This window comes from Lutra lutra, chromosome 12, assembly GCF_902655055.1.
Source record: "Lutra lutra chromosome 12, mLutLut1.2, whole genome shotgun sequence".
NCBI classification, from domain to species: Eukaryota; Metazoa; Chordata; class Mammalia; order Carnivora; family Mustelidae; genus Lutra; species Lutra lutra.
Window position 1 is genome coordinate 45,090,774 of NC_062289.1, and position 12,183 is coordinate 45,102,956.

The window sequence follows — 12,183 nt, forward strand, 5'->3', positions numbered from 1 at the left end:
CTGGTAGAGAAACTTGAATAAACTTTACATGCAGCTCGCATGTGTTGCATAGACTCTCATAACTAGCTCCATCTGGGAAATGTTGAAAGCTGACAAGAATGTGATGACCAGAAGGGCACCCACACTTAACCATCACAAAACCAAGGCTCTCACCTCCACGGTGGTGTTTCCACATACCTGTGCCCTGGTGCAGAGTTTCTTATCTAAGCCTGTAACCACACTAAGGTGGCCCATAGACTAGCAGAAATATGGGGTTTGCTCCCACTCAGACTGTTGCTCTGTCTCATTCATTGGCATGCTTCCAAATTTCCTGAACAAGAAGCCATTTCCTCAACCCCATCTTCCTCACCACTCGCTACTCTTGAGGCTCACACAGTGTCTCTTGTGTTCCCTGCCCTTGCTCTGCTAAACCTGCTCTCTCTCAATATAGCAACAACTGTGTGAACTCACCAGATCAGAAGCTGTGGGTGCCCACCCTACTTCCTCACATTATCTGTGGCACGTGACTCTGTGCTCTGTGGAACTCTGCTGCTTCTGTTTTCTCATAGTCCTATGTCACAGTTTTAGAAGGAGCATTTTTGTTCTCTTGTTCACTCTTCTCAGCCCAGCCCTTTGTGCTGCCTGCCTTTATGTTCTCATTCCCCGCCTCAGCCCCAGCCATCTTCTCAAAATAAACCTTCTCTACATTGTAATTTTGATTCTGATCTCTCTCCCAAGATCCACATCGCTGTAACACCTAAAGCTCAGTTAAGTCTTAAACTGAACTTGTCGTCCCCATGCCCCTAACACATTTTACCATTTCCCCAGATTGAATCATCATGTCCAAAGTCACCCATGAAACCTTCATCTTGACCTTTCCTTTTCCCTTGTACTTTACATTTTGTAAGACCCTGGGTCTTATAAGTTCCACCTTTCTACCTCCCTACTCCCATTGTCATACTCCGTCCATTACCTCTTATCTAAACTCTTGGAATAGCCCTTCTCCTGAGCAAAACTACAGTTCCCAAAGCAAGCTTTAAACATGGCTCTTGCTCAGAAGATCTTGTCCTAAATACCCCATACTATTTCTTTTCCCAAGAATCAATACTTTCCCTATTTCAAATTTCCCAGATCACATGTATCTTTCAAGGTCCAAATCAAATAACATTTTCTTTACAACTTCATGGGCATCCTTTGAATTACTTAAAAAATCACTTCATCTTCTCATATTTTTTTAAGATTTTATTTTATTTGACAGACAGAGATCACAAGTAGGCAGAGAGGCAGACAGAGAGAGAGAGAAGAGGAGGAAGCAGGCTCCCTGCTGAGCAGAGAGCCTGATGTGGGGCTTGATATCAGGACCTTGGGATCATGACCCGAGCCAAAGGCAGAGTCTTTAACCCACTGAGCCACCCAGGCACCCCGATCTTCTCATATTCTTTAAACATATTGTACCTTTGGGGCACATCCCATTTCATGGTGTATTGTCTGTCCTTTATTTTCCCCAGTAGGTTGCAAGAGGTCTTGGTCTTATTTTATTTGGGTGTTTATCCCCAAGTTCATTCTATAGGGATTTGTACCTTGTAAGTTTATTGTTACTAACAAGATTTGTAAAACCTAATAGCATATTTAAGATGTCCTCTTTTATTTTTGATTTGCATAAACTGGTTTGAGAGCATTTTTCACCCCTTTCACCTCTGCCCAGTAAACTCTAGAAGCATGTTGGACACAGCCGAAAGAGTGATTGTGTTTAGAAATTGCCATAAACTGGAGTTTCCTCTTAGTTATAGCTTGTTCTCATCGACCCACACTCTGCAACTGACCTGCCACTTCTCATTTCAGGGAAAGTGGAGAAGAAAAGAGAACAAAAAGCAACTTCAGGTAAGATTTGGGCTAATTAGTTCCAATTACTTCCTGTTTTTACTTCTGCCTTTAAAAAAATCTATCTGCAGTTTAATATTCAAAAACTCATATTAAAAAAGTAATAGTTTAGGGGCGCCTGGGTGGCTCAGTGGGTTAAGCCACTGCCTTTGGCTCAGGTCATGATCTCAGGGTCCTGGGATCGAGCCCCACATCGGGCTCTCTGCTCAGCAGGAGGCCTGCTTCCGTTCCTCTCTCTCTGCCTGCCTCTCTGCCTACTTGTGATCTCTCTCTGTCAAATAAATAAATAAAATCTTTAAAAAAAAAAGTAATAGTTTATGGTCCTACAATTGATTGTTATTAAATTAATTAAATTTAAACACTTAGCTTTTTCACTTTCACATCAATCATGTCCTCATTCTATCATTCTGTTCTAAAGAAGTTAAGATAGAAGGTGATTTTTTTCATCATTACCTATTAAAAGGTAAGTCTTACAAGCACCAACTTTAAAAATTTCACATTGTTAAAAAAAATTCAAGTTATAAAAGTTGACATTTTATTTTCCCAAATATCTATGAATCTTAATTATTCTTCTTAAAACCGTTTGTGGAGTTGATGTTTTCCAGGACAGTGTTGACTGCTTAACCAAAAAGAATCTTTACATTTTAAGAATTATTCTATTCCTAACTTCTAGTGTATGTCCAGAGTGAATGATGTTTTAACATAGTGCCATTGCACATAGTAGGGTCCAATACTGCTGACTAATACAAAAACAAATTTTTAAATTTCCATATTTTTATTACTTGGCTTTTAGCTGAAAGTCCTGAGGTAAGATAAAATTTCATTTACCAAGTAAATCTTTGCATAAGGGCAATCTTCCAGCTTCCAGTGCCTTAAAATTGCCAGTAATCTTAGAGAATTCTAATTTGGCATATACACCTGTGCCCACCACCTTTCCCAAGTATCTACCCCATTATTCTATGATATGTGAGAGCTGCCCACAAAAAAAACACATTGTTCCTGACCACTCTCTTCACTGCATTTTTTTTGTCTCATAGCAAGACAAAATTTGTTTGTTTGTAATTTTTGGATTCAGTAAAAGATAAAATCTGAACTAATCAAAAACTGTGTAAACAACCTACTCCCCTGTCCCTTTTCTCTTTCCCAACCTTAGTAATCATCACAGACAACTGAGCAATGTACTACCTGTACAACTTTGCTCTTAAATGTTTTTTGCATTCTTTTAAAGCCTGATCATTAATACAAAAAAGAAAAAATGTGAAGGCAAGAAAATATCTGTCCTCCTCACAGATGTGATCACCTCCATAATTGCTCCTTGGGGAAAGATTATTTATATTGTTTCTAAAATGCTAATGTTATGATCCTATAGGTACTGGGTTAAAGAAACTTTATAGTTTGAGAGAAAGCTAAATTAACCACAGTGGTAAACCAGATGCCTCTTTAAGTTCCCTTTGTATTCATGGATTCTAATATTCTGTGTGACCAAAGGTGACACAAAGGTCTAAAGACAAAGGCAGGACAAGAACTCTAGTTCCTTGACTCGTTCTGTCCCAGCTCTCATCATTCTAACCTTTCTTTTCAAATCAAAGTGCTAGTCACTTTGATACTGTATTGAATTTCTAGCTTAAAATAATATTTTTCAACAATCGGAAAATCTTTTTAAGGCAACAAGATCTTTGCAGGGCACCCTAGTCACCAGGGTTATGAGGAAACTCTTTTTATTAAAATGGAGCTAATCTCCCTCAACTGATTCACAGTTTGTCAGTGTGTCTGATTTTTATGAGAATGTGAAAGAAACTTTCCACGAGAAAGTGAAGTCAGAGACAGCTAATGGACAGGGCTCACAGTGGGGAAATTTTGAGACTCATAATTTCAAAGAATACAAACTCAGTCCCCACAAAATCTGTATTTGTGAAGATAGTCTGAGTTTTCTAAAGGTTGGGATCTAACCTTTGCCAATGTAGCCATAAATATCATTACCTTCAATTTGTGATGCTCATCTGAATAGATGTATCTTTAGATGTCAAGAATGTCATGGGCATCCCTGCTTCTGAGGTCCTGCCAGGACTTCTTTTTATTGCTTGTTGTTCATTCTGTTCAGATTCTCCCATGCTCCTACACCCTCTGGTTGATAGCAGCAGATCCATCTCCAAGCTGGGGAGATCAGTATTCGTTTGTGGACCCATTCAGTCTAAGCCATCTTGTGGCATGAATCATGATGGCAACCAAAGAATATAGAAAGAAAATATAGTAGACAAAAATACTACCCATTGAAACAGGAACTTCCAGGACCCTCACTTTTTGCTTGGTTAAGATTGGTTAATTCTTTGTTTATGGGATCTTGGACTAAGATGAAAGCTACAGGTAAGTTTTTATTCAGAATAAAAAATAACTTCCTAACAAGGGAACCTCTCCAGGACTGGAAAAAATGAGATTATGTTAGTAAAAGTGTATGCAGGTTGACCCATCACCTATAAGGAAGGGTGATAAGAGATTCACAAAGAGTCTGATCATTCCTAAAGCGCTTTCCAATTTTGTGTCTGTGATTCTACTTACCATTATTACTTTTTGAAATGGCTCTGCTATATGTTTCTGGATCAACTCTCTCTCTCTCTCTCTCTCTCTCTCTCACACACACACACACACACACATACACCCCTAAATGGCTCACATTTCATTATATAACTGAGTGAATCATGTTCCAGAGCTTCAACTAAGTTATTTTGGTGAGTTGCTCAAGAAAGCATATAGCTAATGGGGCTAAGACTATAGAATAATATTATCCTATGGTCAATTTAGCTTCCTTTGGGGAGAAAGTTCTTTGACCCTGATTGAAATCCTGGCTGTAGTTTCAAATATGATGCTCTTCTTGATAAACCAGGAATAAGTCCCAAGAAAATATGCATAACCTGATAATATTATCCATTTTGGAAAAATAAGTCAAAGCATATGTCTCTCAATACTGAGCGCAGAAACCTGTCTCGAATTCATATAAAATGGCCAGCATGATCAAAGCTGAATTTGGCTATTTGGTAAAGAACTTTAAAAATACATGCGGACATGATGATAAAGAGGCAAAATATCAAGAGGCAAGTCCCCCATATCATCAATTATCTATTTGCCCTTGATCTTCTCAAGGACCCAATCTTCTTACCAGAAAAATAGGGAAAAATGACCAGGTGTATTCCACACAGATTTTATATAAAACTCCATTTAATTTTAAGAATTTTAACTTATCAGAAAAAGGACCCCTTTTTGGATCCTTTGGTATTAAAAAAAATACAGCAAAAAATATAAAGAAGAATTCTCACAGAGAAAGGTGCTTCATAAATCTTTGTTTAGAAAAGATATACTAATTAGAAGTCTTACTAAGGTAGACTATGGAGACACCATCTGTTAAATATATATTGTTCCAAATTTTTTAGAGAAGGAAAACATTTTCAACTCTAGTCAAGTATTAATTAAAGAACAGTCCCTGTGGGCCAGAGAATTGGAGTTATAGATAGATATGATAATGAGTATTTTAAAATGAAGTTGCATACTTTCCATTTATGACATTAGATCATCCCTAAAGTTGGAGAGGTTTTATTCATTTGCATTATTTGCCAAAAGTTACTGGTAAAGAAGAGCAATGTTAGTTTTCTCTCAACTCAAAAGATGAGATTTATTAACAGAAATTCAGCAAACGGTAGAACGTCTGCTTTGCAGCTCAGTCTCTTGCTTACTTTTGACTGTGCTTTTCCCTTCTTTGAAATGTCCTAAAGCATCAATAGCACCTCAGTTTTAAAACGTTTAACACAGATTTAACATGCAGTCATTCAGGATAAAAAAATACTTAAAAAGATACTTAATAAATTCTTCCATCTGTATAGTAACAGCATGTTCACTTTCTTGTATGTTACTCATTTATTAAATGCAGATTTTCAAATGGATTCTTATATAGCATTTTTCTACATACTATTACTATTTTTGCAGTGGTTTTTGCCTTGATTCCTATACACTTCAGAAAAAAAAATACCCTCAAAAATAAGCACGAGATGACCTAATTTGTTATTGTTTTAATTATTGATGACCAACATTAAACTTACAGAGTTAACAGGCAAATCATGTTGGGACAAATACATTTAAGTAAATTATCATTATTAAAAAGCCCATCATTTAAGAATAATGAGAATCATTATTCCAGTCAGAATCAAATCTGAAAATGTGTATCATCCTAACTTACTTATAGCTTACAAAATCTCTAGTTACTCAATAATCCTGTATTATGTATTTGAATGTTGCTAACAGAGTAGATCTTTAAAGTTTTCATGAGAAAAAATGGAAATAATTATAACAATGTGTGGTGACAGATGTTAACTAGACTTATGGTAATAATTTTTCAATGTATATAAATATCAAATCATTATGCCATACACCTGAAATGAATACGATGTTTTATGTTAATTACATCTCAATTAAAAAAAATCTCTTCACTTGAACCCATCTCATTTGGTGTCACAACATGGGCAGAGAAAAAATCCGACTAAGCAATTGTAAGTTGATACATTCTGTTTGCTAAACATTTTTGTGATCCAGGCTTTGTGCTTGATATTGTAGATGTTATGGTGAATAAAATATAGCATTTATGTCCTCCGTTCATTCACTTTCAGCTGGGGAAGAAAATGAATAGATGATTATAATACAGTGTGAAGAGTGCTTTTTATAGAACTACTGACTGTCATGAGGGTGTCAAAGAAGACATCGTTGGGGGGGGGGGGGGTGTTGCCTTGAGTTGATCCTTAAAGAAATTGGAGCTTACCAGGTAGAAACTAATAACCCAGTCAAAAAATGGGCAGAAGACATAAACAGACACTTCTCCAAAAAAGACATACAAATGACTAACAGACACATGAAAAAATGGTGAAAATCACTAGCCGTCAGGAAAATATAAATCAAAACCACAATGAGATGCCACCTTACGTCAGTTAGAATGGCAAAATTTAACAAAACAGGAAACAGCAAATGTTGGCTAGAATGTGGAGAAAGGGGACCCCTCTTACACTGTTGGTGGGAATGCAAGCTGGTGCAGCCACTCTGGAAAACAGTATGGAGGTTCCTCAAGATGTTAAGAATAAAGCAACCCTATGACCCAGCAATTGCACTACTAGGTATTTACCCCAAAGATACAAATGTAGTGAAATGAAGGGGCACATGCGCCCCCAATGTTCATAGCAGCAATGTCCACAATAGCCAAACTGTGGAGGGAGCCAAGATGCCCTTCAACAGATGAATGGATAAAGAAGATGTGGTACAAACAGACAATGGAATATTACTCAGCCATCAGAAACGATGAATACCCACCATTTGCATTGACATGGATGGAACTGGAGGGGATTATGTTAAGTGAAATAAGTCAAGCAGAGAAAGACAATTATCATATGGTTTCACTCATATGTGAAACATAAGCAATAGCGTGGAGGATCATAGAGGAAAGGAGGGAAATCTGAAGGGGGAGAAATCAGAGAGGGAGATAAACCATGAGAGACTGTGGATCCTGAGAAATAATCTGGGGGTTTCAGAGGGGAGGAGGATGAGAGAGGAGGTAACAGAGTGATGGGTATTGAGGAGGGCACCTGCTGTGATGAGCACCGGCTGTTATACTTAACTAGTGAATCATTGAACACTATATCAAAAACTAATTATGTACTATACAGTGACTAACTGAACATTTAAAAAGAAAAAAAAGACCAAGAAAGGGAAGCATATTCCAGTCACTCGGGAACTTTATGCATGTATAAGAAACATGTCAAAGTGCCACAATATTATTTAATAATAGAAGGACAAATGTAGCTCCTTGCATGTTTACTACAGGAAATGAAAGCTTCCTGTGAAATATTGTATTTATTTGGGGAGAGATGGAAGGGCAGGTAGAAGAGTGTGTACCTCTCTGTTCTTTCCCTGATCCCTTTCCCTCATCTCTGAACTGCAGGGGACTGAGCCCTCTTGGACTTTTGTGACCATATCACAGGGGAATGCTTATGTGATGGTTGATTTTGCTGTGTTAGGTACTTCCTTTCCCATTTGCTAACATTTTGTAATACACATTCTGACCTTTTTCCCTTCTCTTTACCCTAAAAAAATATAATCAATAAATAAAAACTTACTGGTACTAAAAAAAAAGAAAAGAAAAGAAAAAGGGAAAGGCTGGCTGTCCAGAGAGACAAAGACAAGAAAAAGCTTGGCCTGTTGAGGGTACCAATAAGATGAGAGCACAGTTATAAGCAGACAAAAGGCAGAGCACTTGGCCACAAAAGCTGGCATGAGCCAGAATCAACAGGCACCATTTTGCCATTCCATGGAGTTGGGACCTTATGCAGTAGGTACCAGAAAATAATGAAGTACAGGAAATTACACCATCTATTTGCATTTTCTAGAAATCCTCCCAGAGGAAGTATATGGATTGGAAGGGGAATTCAGTGGCAGCAGGGAAATCAGGTGGTATGCCACTTTAATTACTTAAGAATGAAAAGTCGTAGGTCCAAGGGGTCTTTACTAAGACAGTGGCATTAGAGAGGGAGCTAGAGAAAACAGAATGAAGATATATTTACAAAATAGAATTGGCCTGTTAGATTGGATATAGAAGGTAAAGGAGGATGACTCTTCGATTTCCAGCCTAAGAAATGAGATGAGTGGTACCTCTTGCTTCAGAAGAAGGAAGGATTGGTCAAGCATAACAAATGCCACGGAGGAACCAAATAATATAAGCACTGAAAAATGTCCATTGGAATTGGAGGAAAATATGTTGGTCACCACTAAGAAATGATTTTTCAGGAGATCTGAAATGGAATGTAGAGAGCATTGGGCTCCCTCATGGGCTGAATGAGGGAGTTATAAACAAATGAGCACAAATGCAGACTTGTTCTCTCAGAGAGTTTGTCAAGTGGGGGGAAGGCGAGGAAACAGAGACATAATCATGAAATCATCAAGTTAGGAAACTGATGTTTATGGAAAACCTTTCTGGCTCTGGGTGCGGTCCCTTCTATTGGACCCTCAAAACGAGCTTATAAGGGTTGTGTATGGTCAACATTTTAAAAATTAGAAAACTGAGACGTAGGGAAGTCAATTCACTTGCCTTCAGCACCCCCATCCTAACCGGTGGAGCCAGAAATGGAACCAAGGAAGTGGCTTGCTGGAGCCAGCTGGTACTATCTGGGAGATCATTTGGAAACAATGGGGGTGTGGTTTTCTTCCAAGTTCAGCATCAGGTGAGGTCATGTATGTGGCTTAAATTGGCTATAGCCAGAGCATTTACACCACAGAAATTGGCAAACATTACAGACCAGCGTTGGTTGATTTGTATGACAGTGTGCAGCTGGGTGTGGTCTGTGCCACAGCAAAGCCAGAGCAGCTCCCACCGCCCACACGTGAGATCTGGCCAAGGTCACTTGGTTAGCGAACAGAGAGAAAGAGTTGAAACTTGAATCCAGATCTGTGACCCACACCCAGCCCAGCAGAGGTGCTAGGGTTTTGCTGAAAAGATAAGTGAATATTCCTTCTTCATCTTCTATCCGCAGATGGCCCAGGTTGGGATAAATGAAGTCTCATATTTATCAGTCCTCCAGTTCTAAGGTAGCAGTCTTCTGCTTTGGCCTCCCAGGCAATCCATCTCTGGGTGTGTTTGCTTTTTTAAATAGCTTTCCTGAAGAACGGGCTTTCTGAACTATGTTAATGAATTCTATTTTTAAAAAAATAACCAATTTTCTCTGGGTTTATGGTTTCACAACAATATTTATTATTAAGCAAAATAAAGTATCTTAGATGCATTTTTCCACCCACAAAATGGAAGACTTACATACAGCCTGTTCATTAAAAGAAGTCCTGAAGAGGTTATTTTTAAACAAACTTCATTTTCCAGCCAGTCAAATTTATGATAGAGAGGGAATAACCACACAGCTGTGCCACATTATTTCGAAAATACCTTAAATTCTATTGTATAACACTGCATTTAAAACAGTGCCTTGATGCAAACTAAACAAATCTGAAATGGTTAGAAGCTAATGGAGGAGAAATCGCCATGTCTAACCACACAAAGTGCAAATGTGAAAACGTATCCCTGAAATTCTCTCCACCTGTTTAATTTGGATTGCTGTTACAGCATCTGGGGCTGAGTGTATTTGCACACAGTAGAGACTGGAAACATGGTTTCTTTAGGTGGTGGGGGAGACCTGTTGTCTCTAAGGGCATCATAAATATTTCACCTTAATGTGCTGTGCCTCCTTGCATAACTGAAAAGGCGAAACTTACCTGAGTTAATTCTTGCATAACATCTATGTGTTCTTTTCACTTGGGTGAGAAAGTGAAGAAGAGTTTGCTAATTTTGTTAGCCAAAAATTACTTCAGGCTTTCATCTTAAATATTTTGGTTAAAAAAAAAAAAGCCACAAGGAATTCCCAATTAAAAACACAAATACAAATGGACTTTCAGGAGCGGATAGAGCTCATTCAGGCAGCACAGACCACAAAGTTAGGTCCCCAAAGTCAGGCTCATGCTACTTTGAATGTCCTGTGGAAGTTGCATGAAAGGGCATTCCACGTGTATCTATGTGTATCTGTGTATTCTACGTATATCAGTCAGTATCATAGTAATTACACTTTAATCAGACATGATTTGGGAATGATGCATTCAAAGTATGTGCATATTTTGATTAGCTAAAAATGGCAAAGGATTAAAAAATGTCCCTAGGAATTGAATATAGCTGATCCTTAGGCTTTCTTCTGAAAGGAGTCTTAAGTCATGCCTGATTTTCCCACAGAGAAAACAATGAACTTGTATTTCTAACCAAGGAACAGATGCCCAACTTTTTTTTTTTCATAGAAATGACCACAAACATTTTAATCAACTGTAAATGATATACTTGTACACTGTGTAACTGAAAACCTTCTAAAGTGAATGTAAGTCATTTGAGCTGAGTAATACAGGAATCGATCATATAAACTGTCCTATTATTTCACTGCAAATTCCCAGATAAGAGGATTGGCAGGGCAGGAGAGAAGCCATGACGTTGAAAGGAAGCAAAAAGCCCCTGAAGACAGCTTACCCCAGAAATGAGGTTATGACCTGAGTGGAGGGATTCTGAAAGGGGCGGAGCCTTAGTTAGAGAAATGGAGGGTGGGGGTGCGGTGAACACAGTGTCGGAAATATCAGCACCAGAGAACCAGAAGCTGCTGCGTAACCTGGCCAACTAATTCATACTGAGGGGCTAATGAGTGCTCGCTTCGGCAGCACATATACTAAAATGAGGGGCTAATGAATGGCCATGAATTCATACACTATTGATTCCAGATAGCATATATAAATTTTATTCAATGTGATCATCCCTGTCTTGGCTTCCATTTGAACCATTTAAAGGAGCAGAGGATTCTGCTGGTCCATGACTGGAACACTTTGCCTTATTGGAGTCCTCTCAGAACATCTCTTGAAGGCTATCTCTGCTTGCTTGTCTGTCTTTGCTTACGCATCTTCACTATGCCCTAGTTATTAGCATGACAGCAAATCTTTAATATATTTCTCACTGCACGGGAACAAACTGCATTTCTCAGCCAGTTGTGGTCCTTTCCTCCTCAAAAAGATCCCTGAAATGCAATTCTAACCATACCTTCTCCTAAAACATACAGCTCTGTGTTTCATTGATACACTGAGACAAACAAAACACCACATTCAATTTCATAATCATTTATTTGTTTATTTGGGTTTTTTTTTTCTCCTTCTCTTGCCTACCTCTAGATCAGCAATCCAGTAAAAATATAATGCAAAGCATACAAGCAAATTTAAATTTTTGAGTAGTCACCTTTTAAAAACTAAAAATAGAGGAGATTAAGTTAATAATACGCTATTTAACCCAGTAAGTTCAAAATATTCCTTTAAAAATGTAATCAATATAAAAAATTATAAATAAGATGCTGGAAGCACTGCATGTGGCAGGCACGTGTGTTACAGCAGAGATTAATGGCATACAGGACACTGATGTGGCACTGGGTGCCTGCAGACTTAGCCTTTATCACCAGCAAGCCTAGTCCTGGAATGTCTTTTTGGAGACGGGTATCCTTGCAGGTTCTATTTGCTTCCTTTCTGAGCTATGTTTTAACGAAATCAAAAAAATGTAGTAAAAACAAAACCAGAAGTTGCTTGTGTGGCTCTGTTTCACCCCTGGTGCCTCCCACAGGTCCTGGAAGAAACAAACTTTCAGGAAGTATTAGTTCAACAAACAAAGGAGCACGTGGCTTTGTTAAATCATCAGAGGCAGAAAATGTCCCTGTGGATTTCCTAAGGAAAGAAGTCCTT

General features: G+C 38.3%; 1 protein-coding gene across 2 annotated transcripts in view; it reads left to right on the forward strand.

The window, feature by feature from the left end:
• The window catches only part of CHST9 (carbohydrate sulfotransferase 9), a 232,060-nt gene that overhangs the window by 103,102 nt on the left and 116,775 nt on the right, over positions 1-12,183 (forward strand). Inside the window, exon 3 of one of the 2 annotated variants that reach the window (XM_047697612.1) lies at positions 1,822-1,860. The exons of the other annotated variant lie outside the window; for it this stretch is intronic. Within the exon in view, the coding sequence (XP_047553568.1) occupies positions 1,822-1,860 (39 nt within the window). The remainder of the gene's footprint in view (positions 1-1,821; positions 1,861-12,183) is intronic. 2 annotated transcript variants of the gene reach the window in all.